A 17,973-nucleotide genomic window follows, 5' to 3' on the forward strand; every position below is an offset into this window, starting at 1 on the left:
GACACACTACATGAGGCTGTTTTTCAGGGGTTGGGCTCGGCCCCTCACTTCCAGTGAAAGGAAATCTTAATGCTTCAGCACACCAAGACATTGTGAACAATGCTATGCTTCCAACTTTGTGGCAACAGTTTGGGGAAGGTCCTTTACTATTCCAGCATGACTGTGTCCCAGTGCACAAAGCAAAGTCCATAAAGACATGTTGGATGTGTTTGGTGTGGAAGAACTTGACTGGCCCACACAGAGTCCTGACCTCAATCTCATCAAACACCTTTGGAATGAACTGGAACAGAGATTGTGAGCCAGGTGTTTTGGTCCAACATCAGTATTTGACCTCACAAATGCTCTACTGCATGCATGGGAAAGAATTCCCACGGAAACACTCTAAAATCTTGTGGAATTTTCATGACTGTCATATCAAACAATTTTAAGACTCTTTCCTCTGTTATGATTTAGGATCTTGTAATTTTGACACAATTTTAACACTTTGAAGATGTTCGTCGCATTATGGTGCAATGAAATTAAACTTGGTGTGGTTCTCTGGTTTTATAAGCCCCTCACCTCTCGTCTCTGTCTAGAAATGTAAAATGTTGATTTTCAGTATTTTTAACCTCCATGTTTGTTGCTCTATTCTTAACTCGGTGTTGTCGTCTAACTAACAGAGGTTTGTACTTGTATTACCTGTATTGCAAGCCTTTCTTTCTGCTAATGACTTTGATTCTTGACGGGGGAGTTACACAGGAAATAGAGGGGGAAAGAGAGGGGGGGATTACTTGAACTTTAAGTCACCCACTGGTAGCAAACCAGGGCCACTGTGGTGACACTATATGTGACAACTGCACCACCCCGCTGTTTCCATTTTATACAAGATAGAAGCTTGTAGACACAGGAAGTATAATGTCATGTCTTTGTCATAAGGATAAAGTGTGGAATCAATCTCTGGCATGACATCAGGAAATATTCGTTGATCAAAAATGTTTTTCTGCAAAATATAGAAGATTTAATCAGTTTGTCGACATCATTTAGTAGAACCACTAACACGCTCGACTTGTCCTTAGTGTTGTGAGCTGTGTACCACTTGTGTCCTTAGAGAGGCGATAAGGTTTATTCACTTCCTACTTCAGTGATGATAGGAAGTTGCACAACACCAAAGCTTTCACTTGTCATCTGGTCATTCCTCTGTACTTATTTTTTTTTTTTTTAAAGAAAACATTGGCATTTTTTAAGGTTTATAAAGGTGCATAACAGTTTATTTATGATATGATAAATGCATCTGTCACCTCTTTAATTGAAAAAGGAGCGTTTATCCCTGAAAAAATGTCGATATTTCCATACAACAACATTCCTTATTGTATGGACTAATATATTTTAATTCTCTCTCATCATACTATGGTCAAATGCCCATGACAGTTGGTTGAAAATTCGGCTCTTACGTTATTTTTTGTGTGATTTTTTTTGGTTGCACTAAACTCCAGGTTGCTTTACCTTGTGTAACTTCAGTAGCTGCCTGCCTGTTTGAAGCTTTAACAGAATAATTTTGAAGCAGATATAAGTCTCACTCCCACCTGAGCACCGTTGCTTTACACCGTGGAATCCTCAGACACTGCTTCTCTTATTGTGTAAAAGCCATGCCGAGGAGCAAAAGTGATGGAGCCTTAAGCTGCCATCACATGATGAGAGATTTGGTCTTCGCTCTTCACAAGGTCTTTAAAAAACTGTGCAGATTAATCCTGACATGGCTGTAAATTAATTTAATTTAGGTCATTTTAATTTGAAAAAACCTTCTAGTGTCAAACTATGCACATACATCATTTTGCACACTGAAGCTCAGACATCCAAGAGAAGTAACAATAAGAAAAACACATTTTTGATTGGAATCCTAGAGTCCACCTCTAGAAATCTTCAGAAAATTTATTTCTATATGATTTCCATTCTTTTACTTTTGATGTTTTAACATTTCATTTGGCTTTATTTGACTGATGCATGTGAACTACCTGCCAATATATTGTACTATTTTGCTTTCATTTTTTAATTCTTGTGTTATTGTGAATCATAGGAAATATCATCATCAAGTATGTCCTGTGACCTTCTTGACCACTGACCTGACAGGCCCAAACAAACTTAAACTTTTGTTTTAGTCCTACCTCTGAATCAGTATGTATATACAGCATATTATTTGGTTAACAAGCTGCATGCCTGATAAATATAGTGACACATATAACATAAGTAAACTCAATGTGTTACTTTTCAACCAGAGGTATGTACTGTCTTATCATTTTTTCTATCGTTCATGTTTGTTTGCTTGACAGGAACTGTTTTGTGTTAGAACGCAGCTGTTGAAGGTGTGCTGTGGTGACAGAAACTGTTCTCTCAGACATTTTCAGTCATTTTTTCAGTGGCAACACCCATCTGTGGGTTTCCTCCATCAACTGTTGTCACTCTGCTGGGCTACATGTTACTGTGTCATAAACGCAAGTCCAGGTTGAGGGTGGTTTGTCAAACACATTTTTTTTCTAACTGTACCCAACGAACTTAAACCTTCTCCCACAAAGAGGTTAATCTAACCATAACTATCTAAAGAGGAAGTCGTGGTGAGCTGTCTGCACAACACCGACTGCTGTACAGCACATCTTAAAATAAATACCCAGTGCATTCAATGCCACCAACACAAACAGTACAAAATGCAAGTCTAACACCCAGCAGTCACATGGAGAAACCACGCTTTGCCTACTTCCACTTTCCAAACGCAAGAAACACATCAAAAAATAAACATGTTACAAAAGGGGAATAATGTGGCTGTAGCATTTTATGCTGCATGTTTAATTTAAATTCTACAGACTGAGTTTCATTTGTGGACAAGAGTATTATGTCCAAAAGTTAGCATAGGAACCCTGCTTTATTGTGCTCCTTTGTATTTGCCTGTTTTTTACATAGACGATTGTAAGTTTGTAAAATTCATCATGTTCTGACTGGAAATGACAAACTAAACAAGCTGTCTCATCTATCTAATACTGTGTTAAACCCACACTGGTCTGTCTTTGAAGACAAAAAGGACATAGTGCATGTGAGATGTCTTTTTTCCCATCACAACAGAGTAAATGTTTTGATTTGCACTGTCTCAGATAGTTTTTCGTGATGAATGAGCTTGCCTGGCAACATGAAACACAACTGCTGCCCACCACCCTGCGTCTAACTCTAAAGTTGATTAATTCAGTTCCTCTTCACATATACATATATATATATATATATATATATATATACCACACAAAGTCAGAGGACGTGTGACTTGTTTTTTCCTTTTTCTTCTTGGTTAGTTGTGGCTTCTTACTTACCGAATGATGTTGCATGAAGGACTCTGTTGCCATCTGGTGTATCTTTAGGTCAATGCCACATACAGTCTTCTCTGATAACAACAAAGGTGATTTGCATTGTATTCAAAAGGACCACACCCATTTGTCATTCGACTGAGTGTGTTTAGTTTTTCTTCTTTAAGGATAGTTCAAAAAGTACAATGTAAACTGGACACTCACAAAAAAGACGGACAATTAAACAATACATTCATGTTTTATTTGCATGTGAAAGTTGTGCTTCTCAGATCATATTAGGATTTATTCTATATATTTGCATAATCAATTAGATAAAGTGTTGATAATACTTTACAATAAAGAATTTTTTAATTATTATTAACTTCATGGGAGTGGAAGAGAGAAAGAGATAATCACAGGAGAATTATGTGCACAGTCTCTTTAAAGACTTTTTTTCTTAACATAATTAAAGAGATGAAGTATAATACAAGCCACAAATTCTCTTGAGCTGCAACTGTCTACTGAATCACACAAGTTGAGAAAGGCTATTTCTGCTATGCTTAAGAATCTCAACCGTACTGGATGAACCCGTTATCCACACTGAAATGAAAGAGTGCTACAGCAGATCAGAGTTGGAGGGAAGATTTCACAAGCTTCCGTCTGAGAGGCTGTCAGAATTAAAACAGTCACCTTGAATCGGTTCTCCTCAGGAGTCCCTGATAGATGTCAGATTTTAGGAACCGCGGGTAGCAATCCCTGGCCATCAGACTGTAGATGAGCTTCTGTGCTGTATCAAAGGAAGCCAGGGTCGGCTGGGAGATGTTCTTTGTTATGTTTTCTCTGGTACTGCAATCTATGTTGATCTGGAATCAAACAATGTTGCCCAGGGGTGTGTTACAGCAACTCTTTCCATCATCATTCACTTTAACATTCTGAGGGAAATGGGTGAATTTAAAGTAAATTTCTGCAATTTTATCACCAAAAAACACCCAAATACTCAGCTTTGTAACAGTCACTATGTCACTACAGGCCCACTAAATTCAGATAAGAATCAGTTACCCCTTTGGTGCACATGTTTTTAGCTCACATTCATTTTACCTGTTTGGGCGCTTCTGTTTGGACAAACTCTGAGTAGATTCTGTTGGCAGTGGAGATCATCTCTGGCACTGTCTTGATCTTTTTGTACTCCTCACAGGCAAGCCAAAACAGTATGTTCTCCTCACTGTACTCAGACTTCAGGAACTCCCGGAAAGCTATCTGTCCGGCTGGTCGACAGTAAGCAGTTTAGCAAATGTATATGCAATATCTATATCTATCTATATATATATATCTGTATACACAGTCAGAAAAGACTCTCACCTTTACAGCTGAGGACTTTGTCCACAGACTCACTCCAAGTTTCAACATCCTCCAGTGGGTCCTTGGGGAAGCAACACAATCTACCCTTGAAAAGAGCATCAAGATCTATCACTAGCCCAGTTATCTCTGAACTCCACAGCATATACCTCCTGCAAAACACGCTGGCAAATTGTGACTCATTAGCATGTAATAAGTTGCTGACTTGCAAACGTTCAATTAAATGCACTGAGCACCTGACAGTAACCTGCTGTTGCTATAAGTCACTTTGGAAATAAAAGCACAATGCAGGTACGACTTACAGTGAGTGAAAATCTCCTTGGTATTTTCCACATGGCTGCTGTAACCTGTTGCCTGTTGAATATGGTAAAGGCCTAATAATCAAATATGCAGTAACTCACTTTATCGCCATCTCCTCGTCCTCTATGAAGGGAGACAGAGATAAGATCCTGCCAGACTGAAGATGAGGTTGTGATTGTTTGGAAATAAGGGAGTCAAGTGACTGAATAAATCTAAATGATCCCCACCCAACATGAATGGAATATATGGAAATCTATATGCAAAGTGCTGTTGTTGGGAGAGACATGGCATTCTTGCATGTCTGGGGCACCTCGAGGAGCAAAGAACTGGGCAGTCATTTAATGCTGTCTAAAACACTGATCATCATTAACATGAGTGTGACAATATGAAGGACGCAACTAGTTTTTTTAGACAGGTCAGTGAGGACTAAACAAAAGAATCTATTATTTATACATTTTTTATTTAAACCAGTACATTTTAGACTATTGAACACTCATCACTCATAAGGACTATTATCTATTTTTTTTTAAATGTAAGATTTAGCTACAGCAATGAGCAATGGTCAGGAAGCTTGGGGAGAGATCTTGACCGTAAACAAATAGATATAAGCAAATTCACGATTGAGGAAAAGCTCATTTGCATATCTGCAGTGCTCCTTATTCATCAAGGTGACAAAATAATAAACAAGCACTGATTTATTAACATGCCTCATACAACACCTATTGATGTAAGAGATCAATGTAGGAGACTCCTGAAACAGAAAGGTTGTGATTTGGATGTTTTGCATGTTCATAAATTACTCAAACTGCAGTGCATATCTGCACTGGCTTTGGCATCCAAAAAAGTAAACACCTTGAACCTTCACCAGAGTCCACTGCTATTTACAAGTATGACAATTGTTTACCTTAGACTGGAACAAACTAATAGGATATACTTACATTCTCACAATGACAATGTCAACATGCTGATGTTTAGTAGCTATACAGCTCACAATGTCTACCTTTTTTATCTCTTGTGAAGGCATGCTAATCTTTGGTAATTAGCTATAGGCTCAAAGAATATCAGAAGACGATGGGAATGTTATTAATTTTGCAGGTATTTGATCATAAACGTAACTATTCGACAAAGTGACATATCGATGTGATAAATGAAATGTTTCACCAACATTATTACAATTCATTCCAGGGAGAGGACATGAACATTAACATCTACTTGTCAAGAGACTTCAATGATAAATGTGAACCATGGTGTTGCTAGAGAAAAGTCAAAAGATCACCAGAGTGGTTGGGCTTCATCCTCAGGAGAAAGTGGATGTCTGTACAAAATGTCTGGCAATCAATCCAGTAGTTCCACATATGTCTAGTTTTCCTTTTCAACTTTCATCCAAGGAAATTTGATTTAGATTATTAATTCTTACAAATACTGAGATAAAGCAGAATATACAGCACATTTTATTTTTTCATAGTAGAGATTGGTTAATGTTTCTGCAGGTACATGCTTTATGATAGCATATTCTTATGATTTAGAGTAGAAAGATAGAAAAAGGTTTTCTGCCACTGTACAGCAGCAGAGACCAGCATTACTCATCCACACAACTGTGAACTATATGTGGAGGATTGTCCTCCACTCTTTTAGGTCTGTTGAATGTGTACAGGTTATGTCACACAGTGAATCATAGGAAATATAATCATCAAGTATGTCCTGTGCATTTTACTCTGTCCTGACCTTCTTGACCACTGACCTGACAGGCCCAAACAAACCAAGAATGTAAATCACAACAGGTGATGGAAAATGCTCAGGCTGCCCCTATTTGCATGTGTGTAGACACACGAGATCAAGGAATTTGTTTTTCAAAAAAGGCACTGCCAAGATGCAGGGACTACAAGGACTATTGAGAGGTGTTGATGTCTTGTGATATAGCCTTTCATGTTCTTAAAAGTTATTCTGAGCAGTCAGTGTTACCATATAAGGACAAAAAAGAAAAATTCCTCCCTGACCAGTCTCATTTTATAAAAGAACACTGATTTGTTTAATTCTTGCTTCTACAGTGAAAGGTGCCATGTCTCATTGGTGAGACAAATGCACTTCCACTGTGTTTTCATACCAAGTTGCAGTTATTTTGAAAATACACAAGGTGGCACTCTAGTCCTCTCCAGGCCCCCCATATTTTTTATTTTACAATAATATCACTACACATGTCTACATTTCTCTATAACTGACAGCAATGCACTTGTGTGTTCTTTCACTGTTGGTCATGCTTGCTTTATTCACTGGGACATGAATGGGGTTTTGACCCTTCCCCTGAAGCTGCTGAAGGACCTGGACTGTAGGGTGGGGGGGTTAGTGTAGGTTGCAGATGCAAACCAAAAACTTACTTGAATTACATTTAAATCCCCTTAAGGTGATTCATTAACCCTGCCTTTATTTAATTAGAGAGTGTTTAATCTGTTTCTTTTTCTCTCTATCATGGCAACAGTGAGCAGTCGGAATCCTGAAGTGATTGTCTTTTTTTTTTTTTTTTAATTAATTCAATTCAATTCAGTTCAATTTTATTTATATAGCACCTTTTACAATCAAAATTACTTTCACCCTTTCTCTCCGGTCCATCCAATGCCTTGAAAAATGATCAAGCAAACAAAAAAGTTCATTGAGAATCAAGCTGAGATTCAGAAAACTGCAGCATTTTTATATTCTTTTAACAGACGTTCTTCCCAGTGTGTTGAGTATGATACTTCCAATTCAAGTGATATACAGTAGAGGCTTTCTCACAGAATTGGTTTCAGTGATACTTAGCCTTCAACCTGCACAGGCTGTTCTTATAAATTGCGCACTGCCTCAAGAAGCCTGCCACCTATTCACAGATGAATAGGGGGAGGTTTAACATCAGGCATTCAATCGTATCTTTTCCCCCCGCATGAAAAGGTGCCTCTAAATATTCACTTCAGTTGAAATACCAAGTGCAAAGCCTCACCTTGAGAGTTTCAAAATGAACGCAACCTGCTGTTTGCAATTGCACTGAAATTTATTTAGGTCTGTCAATACTGTTGTGGGTCAAGAACAAACAGATTTGTAAGAGAAAAATTTCACAACTCAATACGAGCCTAGGAGTCAATGAATCTATTAGTAAATTTGGCTCATGTAACATTAGATAAAAGCTGTGGTACATAAGTTTGGATAACAGAGTCCAAGGGTGCAAAACAACTGAGAGACTATGGCTTAGATTGAGAAATGTTTTAAAATCTCTGTAAAACTCTATTGGACACCTTACTATAAGTCTGTTTGTTTTAAACCCTTCTTAGGCTGGTATTCATCTTGTTTTACAAGCTTCATATCTCCAGGCAAACTGCTTTCTTACTCTTTTGTTTCCCCTTCAGAGGTTTGACAATACATCCTTAACCTGTGGATGATTTCAAAAGCTTTTAGCAGAGTGAGTCACAAATTTAAATACCAGTGGGAAAGAAACAAAAAATCTGCCAGCAAATCCTTAGCGAGCCACTAATCTTAAGATGTGATGAATTTGGCGGGCCAGCTGAGCTCCTACCTTTGTTAACACATCATTATATTTTCCTTCCTTTCCCAGGCTACTTGTGTGAAAAGACAACAGTAGCTGCAGCATATGCATGCTGCTGCCGTCTGGATATTCATAATTAATGTGAATTGTGAGATATTCCACGCAAGTTCTTTGCAAAATGGCAGTAACTTGGGCTGAGATGGATTTAATCCCTCTGAAGGCTACTGGAAACCCTGTCATCTGTGTTAATGAGGCAAACTGGCTCTGTGTGTGTATTTTTGTGTACCCTGGGCAGCTTTAAGCTGTGCACATGTATGCACTTGTATACCAGGTTTTTTATGCATACATATGCAAGAGTTTGGTAGTGAACTCAGTGGGATCACTGACAGCTTCAAATTAATATATATTTGTCTTTTTACAAAGTATAGCTTGTGCATACATATACAGTAACATGAATAATTCTGTGCAGGAGTGGTGGGAGTTGATACGGTCTATTAATTTTTCAGTGATTTGGAATAGGGAGCTACACATGATCACAATTTTCCCCACTAGTGTAATATGCACATATTATGGCTCAATTTGTCACATTTAGATGCAGTCATTCAAACTAATTAATGACACAAAAGGCCTCATTAGAATTGCTTTTATAGGAAAGTATTTATTGAGTTATTCCACATACTATAGTATATACATTTTACAACAGCAAGGCAACAGATATGATCATAATAACACATAAATTATATTATATTATTGATGGTAGCAAACTGAAGAAAACAGCAATCTTTACATATAATATTAGTATTCAAATAAGAAATATGCATTTTCTGTGTGTGAAAATGGAATATATTTGAATCAATACCAGAAATGAGAGCTATATCCCTCATTTAAAAAAAGTCTCGCTTTGTAGTCATGATGACAGCAATACTTTCACTGCATGTTAGTCTGAAGGGGGTGGAGGGATAAAATCATGCATTCATTTTAATGAGATATGTTCAAATTAGCTTGTGCGCCATATCAACTGTATTAATGTTGAATAAGGTGCAGTTGCTGAATTGGAGGACAAAGCAATTGAAGCATGTCCGAAGTCAGGAGAGAGGCCTTAGTGTGGCTGCCTGTATGGCTGGCTGAATACGGTCAGTAGCTTTGAGATTCTGTCCCAAACCATCCCATTGTCATTCAAGTCTTGCAAGATTTGAGAAAATATAAAAACCATCCATGAAGGTTCAACTCACAAGCAGTCCAGTGCCTCTGAAAAAGAGAATGAATAGATTTTTCCACAGGTGCTGCAGAATTAGCTGTTTCTACAACATGGTCACAGAGGATCTGACATAGTGGCCTCATAACCTTTTTAAATTTACTCATATAGCTGGAAGGCTAATGTGTCAGCAGTTATCCAGCTGTGTAGTATAGTACTAAAGAAATACTAAAGAAATAGTTCAGCATCTTGGGAAATGTGCTGATTCGCTTTTTGTCGAGAGTTAAATAGAAAACTACTACCAGTTAGCTAAGCATAAAGGCTTTAACAAGGGGAAACAGCTAGCTAAACGTCAATGAGCTTTGTCATCACTGTCACATAACCCCAACAAGTAATTTTTACTCTTCAGTTTTTTCTTTCTTTATGCTAAGCTAAACTAACTGGCTGCTGTCATGACTTTATACCTAGAATAGAGAGTATTATCAATCTTCTCATCTAACTTGTGCAAGAAACCAAAGAAGTATCCCAATGTCGAACAATTTCTTTGAAATTTTATAACCAGCAAATTGCCATGGTACTATATGAGTGAGATAATGCACTGTGACCCTTGTGGTTGTGAGAAATAATGCACTCTGGCTCTGCAGAAGCAAACCTGTGGATAATAAGCCTCAGCAACATGTTATGTTTCAACAATTGTGCTGCAAATCATGGATTATCTCTTTTTCACAGAGTGAACAGCTACATCTACAATGCTAGAATGTAGCTTCGCCTCTCTCGTTGAAGACACAGGAGCGTGACCTTCGACGAAACATGGTGGCCCCCGGGCCTTTCCTCTTAGTGAGACGCAGATAAATGTCAGATTGGAGGAATCTGGGATACGAGTCCTTTTTCATCAGGCTGTAGACTTTCAGCTGGGCTGCTTCAAAGCAGCTTTTTGTGGGCTGTCCTATGTTCTTCTTGATGTCCATCTTGGTGTTATAGTCAATGTTGACCTGCATGAGAGAAAATCAGGACATAATGAGGAACCATGCAGAACAACAGTTGTTGACATGGCATATCAACCACATACAATAAATCTTTATCAAAGGAATGCCCTATGACGCACACTTTTGTCTCAATCTGAATGTTTAGAAGAACACAGCAGCAGAACATCTGTTGAACATAGTAGGTTAGGGGTCAACTGAGAATCCAGCAGATGGTCATTAGAAGAAAATGGAACCAGAGTAAGAGTGCAAAATAAAAGCACTTAAAACAATGGATCTCAACATTTGCCTGATTACACACATGACTTCAAACGGTGAGTCCATTTCAGACTGTAAAGATGCTTTTTAATGATTTATTTATTTATTTAGAGATCTGTGGTTTTATTGGTACCAAGCAACCTGAAGCTAAGTTGAGTTTAAAGTTCACAGAAGCAATCACTGGCCCACATTATCAGCACCCTGGACATCACCACAGATGCAACTTTTCCCACTTCCCTGACCCCCACTTTAATAATTGATTTGTTTGTTTAAACATAGTGATTTGGACAAAGGCAGCTATGGGAGGCTGTGTATTCTCTGTAAACCATTTTTTTTCTTTGAAAGACATATTAAATACATTTGGAACTTTACTTGCAAATCACTAGTATCACTGGTATATGCTTTCATATTACATTATCTTTCATCTTTGACTGAAAGTGTGTGGGAGATGCTCTGTCTAGTTCTGCAGAGGAATACAAAACCCTCAAGCCAGTAACCAAACTTTTTAACGGTCATGTCTGCTGCAGGGCCTGAAAGCATATCTGATGGTGGTCGCATCACCCTCGCAGAGAATGGAAACCTTTGAAACCAGTGATGTCTCCCACAGAAATAACCTGACCTGCTTTGCAGTGGTGCATGCACTAGATGCATGACCTCAGCGAGCTTCTCCTAACCATTGTTCCAAAGGTTAACTTGCCACAGGCTCACAACCATGCCGTGATTCAGAATTTGCCCACAGTTATTTTTATCACAGTGACATTAATATTTTAAACTTCCAACAGCCTTCAGTGACAAATAAACCAAAGAAAATGCTAAACCAGCACTCCTTGTTTGAGCCTTCATCCTATGTGCAACAATTTATCCATGCAGTGTATGATAAATAAACATGCCATGCATACCTCTTTAGGGGCGTCTGATTCAATAAAAACTGTATAAATATATTTGGCTTTGGATAGCAGCTTCGTCCCCGAGTCAATGGTCTTGTATTCTTCACAGGCCAACCAGAACTCAATGTTTTCCTCACTGAACTCTGTCTTGAGGAAGTGAGAGAAGGTTTCCAACCCCTCTGTTGTAGAAAAATAGAGAGACACTGTTAGTTACCAGAGTGACACAATACAAAGACAGACAAGTGAAAATCTGTATTTTCCTGAGAAGGTTGGGTAAATGAAGCTCATACATCTGATTGTAGCAAGATGGGTTCAGAAGAAATATAGACTGTCCATAACTTCTTCATTCCAAATTCACTGAAAGTGTCTGTACAAACAATTAAAGTATATACAAACCTTTCATGGTGTAAATATACTTATTTATTTTACTTACATTATTATCATCTGCATTATATGTCACTGACTTTATTAACCACTCCAAAGTGAGCACATTCAGTGCTTTACACTGTTTCACAGTGACACTAAAGTGCAACCGCTGCGGCTATGAGGAAGTTGCACAGCTTCTGTATTACTATCTGTGCTAACAAACATTAAAAGATGTAGTGAAACTCTCACTGCTCTCTCCATTAACTATTTATTGCCCCGAGTGCTCTTTAACAGTTTACAATTCAAATGGGGCAAACTGTTTGACAGCAGAGGAAACTGTTTTGGACAGCAATTTGACACACTCTTGATAAGTCTGGGCCATTAAACTGACCCGAGTGCTTCAGCAGTTCTTCAAAGGAGTCACTCCATTGCAAAGCTGCCTCTGGTGAGATGCTGCAAAAAAAAAAAAAAAGAGAGAGAGAGAGACGAGGTCAGCTCTTCGCTAATGATGCAGCAAAAAATGTTCGGGATTCTCATGAGACATCAGATGCCATGTTTGTAAAAGTGTGCAATGAGTCATGGAGGGTGCTGGAAAATGAGGTTAATAATGAACAATACTTGTCAAAAGCAACATTGCCTGTATATGAAATTAATGGATTTTGCCTCACTTGCTTGGTGTCGTGTTTGTCTTTTTATTGGGACTGACATTTTCATGAGAGCCTGACTTGGTGAGAAAAAGGCTTAGTCGGCTCTTCCTCTCCTTGTCTTTCTGTCTGCAAAGAGAGGACAAAATACAAAAAGTCTCACACACAGTCTGTACATTCAACTGTGAAACGGTTGACCAAATCAGCAACTTACCAGAGAATCACTTCTCACAGACACAATTCTTAAGTTGCTTACATGACATTCTATAAATTACACAATATGTTTGTGCCACGGGTCAGACATACACACATGATTTTAACAAAAAGCCAGCAGAGACTCACGGGTGACAGCAGCTCTTAATAATCTAACAACCTTAATGTCACCTACAGTGGCCTTGAATTTCACTCATACAAGTTACTGTACAGAAAGATCTTGCCTCTATGATAATGGTGGTATGCTGCTCTTGAGTAAAATAAAGCTTTTCTACACAGAGCGAAAGTGTTGCTTCATCTCTTTACTCACGGAAAAAAGTTGTACAATTCAGATTTTTCACTCTAGCTACAACATTTACTTAAGATCAGTATGAAATTACTCATGCCTAAATCCCAAAGTTTGACAAAAAGTCAGGTTCACACACCAACCTGCTGCTGTCGTCCTTCATCTTTGGTGCCTGCAAGTCTTCTGGACCAAGCATTTTGAAATATGCTTCCTCCTTTGGGGCCATGTAGTTGAATTGAGGAAATAGAAAAAGAAGCGTCTCCATGCTGTTCTAGACGATCTGGCGTGCAAAGCGTCAAGCCACAAATAGCTCTGTGAAAAATTTTTAACCCGTCACTAGATGAACCACCACATCTTTTATAAATCCTGTTCACATTTCATTTCCCATACCTTCCCTCCACTGTTACTTCCTGTAATGGTGCAGCCACTTACTGCTAACAGCTCCATCAGTGATACAGAAAACCCCCTGAGCTCAACATCCTGTCAACTGTTTACTTAGAAATTTGAAAAAGAAAGTTGTTCATTCACTGATTTGCTTTTGTGTTTATTGCTTGAAGCAATATCTTGTCTTGATTACTAAGGGACATTAATAGCTTGCTCTGACACAATATACACCAGCAATTACATTATAATAATCCAGGAACACAAAAAGAATGACTGTTAGATTTTGGTGAATTTTGGTTTTTTTTTACTGTCGTTGCTGTAATGGGGTTATCTGGCTGACCTAGTACGAATCATGTCAAGACTGTCTTTGGTGAGATGAGATATAAGAAGTGTAGGATCCTGGACATTACAAGAGATATTTTTTTCTGTGATTCCACTTGCACAGTGAACAAGGCCAGACACTGTAGAGATAGAAAGAATGAAACGTAATGACTAATAAAAATGTGTGTGCAGAGCCTGGGCTTAGCTCTTTTCACAACATCAGAGCCCTAATGGAGAAAGACAAACTCTCTGGGACACAGAGGAAAGCAACAGGGAATAGGTGTGTTCTTGGGTACAAATTTGGTGTCTTTGTTTGAGAGAGAACCTTGACAATATTTCATTGAATGGCATGACCACGAATAAGTCACAGAGTGAGAAATTTAAGGAACACCTTTCACTGAATGTGCTTTGTTTATTTTAAGTCAATGGGATGTTTGACCTTCCTTTTGCAGAATAATGTACGTGCAAGAGTTTGACACTACAGGGTGGCTTTCTCTGTGTTTATCCCACATCTGAAGATGTTTAAGCAGTGGCAGGCCATCAGGGTAAGCAAGGCCTTCTCTGCTGGCCTAAATGCTATCAGAAGCACTGACCTACATTTGGCAGAGCACCACGTATTGTATGTACCTACAAAAAAAGATAAAAAAAACACTCTTATTGAAGGTCCACGTGATCATGTTCATTTACATACTAGAATCATGTCATACATGCGTATCAGGATGCTCTCAGTAAAAACTGTTAATTTTCAAGGACAAAAAACGAAGTACAACACAGTGCTTAAAGAGTTTGCCGATGCTAGCAACAATAACAACTGACTTTGCAGAAAACACAGTGGGGAGTAAATGTTGAGAGACAATGCAAGGTCAGTAAAGGAGCCCTTACTCAGTACATTATTCTTGATGATGTTGAGAGAAGTGGCAGAGATGGTGACGCGTGATTGGAGTGTTCAGATTAAATGCTAAGGAAATTTTCGACGCAGCGCAGTGTGGTAAAAAGTGAATATGAAGACATGAGTGGATGTGAGAAGGTCCAAATTCACCTATAGTGACACAAAGTGAGATGAAGGCATGTCTGCAAGATTTACGCTGAAACTGTTTCAACGTGAGTGAAACCTTCACGAATATCTCAAACCTCATGAGTCCAATGCATAAACCTAGTTAAAGAGAACAGTGGAAAGAACTGAATTCCTGTTCAATTTTGAGCTGTCCCACACTCATAGTACAGACACACCCTGCACACACATGCTTAGTACATACGGTAGGTTGCTACAAGCAGCTAGCTGTAGATAGCAACCTAGGTGTCACTAGGTGTACCTCTAGCACAGACCACACAAACAGCCACTTCACTGAAACACTGAAAGCCTCAAAGTTACAACACACTTAAAATTCTCTTTACTTGTCATGGAACTGCATAAGTTCGGGCTAAGTTGAGGCCTTTCTTTATCTTCAAATTAAAAACAACACCCATTGATTAGGAGGGAAGTTCTGTACTTCAAATGCATGTATGCAGCTACAGCTCGGTGGGCCGATGAACAGAAGCTGCAGTATCTTTTCCCTTCAGGTAAACAGCGAACTGCTGAATCACTGAAACCAAATTAAATAGCAGTCATTTAGCTTCACTGTATGTATTTGCCTCTTGTCAACACGCCAGATGAGAGAACCAACAAAATCAATACACACACGCTGAGACAAGAAAGTTCTCCTGCCAGCTGGGTACAAAAGATTAGGATGCTGTTATGTGATCATCTTGAAGTCATACTCCTATTCACAGTTTTAATCATGCATCTATTTCACCAGCACGATGTCTTCTGATTGACTATCCTTGCAATGAGATTGTACATTGTTAGCAAAAACTGAAAGACAGAGACAAGGTTTGTCTACATTTAGCTCAGTGTTAAAGAGTTTGTCACTGAACTAAGCCATAAATATTTAGTGCGTACAAAATGAATCACATGATCTCGACGGATGGTCGACGTTTCTTAATATCATAATTGTACCTAGTATTGCATGACAGTCCTCATTTTGTTTCTGTGTTATGGCATCACTAAACAGAGCTGTACATGTGTGGATAGTGATAATATGCAAATATAACTTTATGAGTGTGCTTTGCATGTTGTTTTGCGAAAGGGGAAGTGAAGGAGTTGAGACTGCAAAGTGCTGACGCGGATGCAGGGGGAAGGAGGGCTGTTGTTACTTCCTGTTTGAAAACATCTGTTCATGTGTGTCTAGTCTGCCTGAAGTCTGGGCATTTTGTTATTGAAAACACTGTAGAGAAATTTCTTTACTTCACAGAGCACACACACATACACACAAAGAGAGAGAATGAACCACACAGAAACCTACAACAAACATAGAAACAAAGTTATGGTTTGAAAAGTCTTGAAAATGTACATAATTTGCAATATTCCAATATTATGCAACAGGAAGAATATGCCTCAGTGGGATTACTTTAATCTAAATATGGGTCACTTTAAGTGTGACGAAGGGAAAGACATTTCTCAGCGGCGAGGCCAAGCATTGATGAGGCCTTGATCTTTCCCGAGAGGGTATAGTAAGTCAAACCAGGATGGATGGAGAACTTCTCCTATTTCATGTCATCATCTGTCATATTAGATATGCTATTTAATGACAGGAGCTCACAATTGTTTCTGTTTCTCTCTTTCCCGTGTTTTTCATATCAAAATTGTGTTATTGAAATATTCATTCATTGAATGAATTTTTAAAATAAGAAAGTAAGAAGTTTTATCTGAAAAAATGTAGGTCAGCTTGGAAATTCGCCATTTGCCCATGCGTGATTTTTGGAGTGCAGTGATTGGACCAAACAGGTTGAGTGGATTTAGCTAGTTAATGTTAATGGCGATCATAGAACTGAAATCAAGTGAAACCATACCAACCATATGTTATTTGCCATGGCCATGATCAAACTTCCACTCCTGTCCATAAATGAATCAAAGTCTGTGAGCTAGTTCGGGCCGTCAGCTCCAGATGGCTGCAAGACTCATTGCCAGCATCCACCTGCTTCCTCTGAATCTACCTTTTCCCTAGAAGGAAAGTTAATAACGCCACTCCCTGCTGTGCCGAGCTTGGTGCTTTGTTTGAGGGGAGTGGTGAGACCAGAGTCTAAACAGCAATATAAACACTGCACAAATTCTCTACTTTCATAATATTCCATCTCTCCATTTTCTGTACTGCTTATCTGTCAGGGTCACATGGGCTGGAACCTATACCAGCTGACTAAGGGCAAGAGGCAGGGTTCATCCTGGACTGGTCCCCAGTCAGTCACAGGCCAACACACAACCACACATACACACCTAGGGGCAATGTAGAGTAGCCAATTACCCTAATATGCATGTTTTTGGGATTGTGGGAGGAAGCCAGAGTACCTGGAGAAAACCCACGGGGAGAACATGCAAACTCCACACAGGAGGACCCAGACCAGGGTTCGAACATGGAACCCTCTTGCTGTGAGGCAACAGTGCTAACCACTGCACCACAGATGTCCTGTCAGAGGCTTCTATGTCAGCACCCATGTCTGTGTGGACAACACAAGTTGACAATAGACCTGCGTTTGGCAATACACGTGGAAAGTTTCTACCATAGTGACTGAACTGTTTTTGTTGTTTTTTTTAATTTTTTATTTATTGTTTTCTTGCAAAACCAGCTTACACATGTTACATGGTTATTGCATGTGAGGTGCAGAAGAACAACATTAGTCCACCACTGCAACAAACCAAGTTCAATATTTAGCTTATGGTTGGAGCAAATGGTGTCAATGCACTAATTACTCTTACTGGGTAGATTGAGTTGCTTGTGCATTAAATGCAAAACAAATGTAAACTATTATGTAACCTGCTGGGTATATGTCCATCTTGCCTCAAACATGAACTCAGTTACAAAGTCACTTTAGCAGTCTGTGTGAAATTTATTCACATGTGCCCCAGCTCTGTGGCTCCATTAGCAAGTCAGGT

General features: G+C 38.8%; 2 protein-coding genes across 3 annotated transcripts; both read right to left on the reverse strand.

Moving 5' to 3' along the window:
* Positions 1 to 3,554: 3,554 nt before the first annotated feature.
* rgs1 (regulator of G protein signaling 1) lies at positions 3,555 to 5,216 on the reverse strand. 2 transcript variants are annotated; one of them, XM_046409026.1, is made up of 4 exons: positions 5,060 to 5,216; positions 4,662 to 4,741; positions 4,401 to 4,567; positions 3,555 to 4,165 (listed from the first exon to the last, which is right to left on the reverse strand). In XM_046409026.1, the coding sequence occupies exons 1-4, from the start codon at positions 5,068 to 5,070 to the stop codon at positions 3,989 to 3,991; spliced, it is 435 nt and encodes a 144-aa protein (XP_046264982.1). In that variant the 5' UTR covers positions 5,071 to 5,216; the 3' UTR covers positions 3,555 to 3,988. The 2 variants fall into 2 exon arrangements, with proteins under 2 accessions (XP_046264982.1, XP_046264981.1); XM_046409025.1 differs by having other exon boundaries at positions 4,662 to 4,746; positions 4,961 to 5,211.
* Positions 5,217 to 9,107: 3,891 nt separating this feature from the next.
* rgs18 (regulator of G protein signaling 18) lies at positions 9,108 to 13,707 on the reverse strand. The gene is made up of 5 exons (XM_046409365.1): positions 13,445 to 13,707; positions 12,827 to 12,931; positions 12,550 to 12,611; positions 11,805 to 11,971; positions 9,108 to 10,656 (listed from the first exon to the last, which is right to left on the reverse strand). Exons 1-5 carry the CDS (start codon positions 13,564 to 13,566, stop codon positions 10,417 to 10,419), a joined length of 696 nt encoding a protein of 231 aa, XP_046265321.1. The 5' UTR covers positions 13,567 to 13,707; the 3' UTR covers positions 9,108 to 10,416.
* Positions 13,708 to 17,973: the final 4,266 nt, after the last annotated feature.

Source organism: Scatophagus argus, chromosome 13 (assembly GCF_020382885.2).
Source record: "Scatophagus argus isolate fScaArg1 chromosome 13, fScaArg1.pri, whole genome shotgun sequence".
Classification (NCBI taxonomy): Eukaryota; Metazoa; Chordata; class Actinopteri; family Scatophagidae; genus Scatophagus; species Scatophagus argus.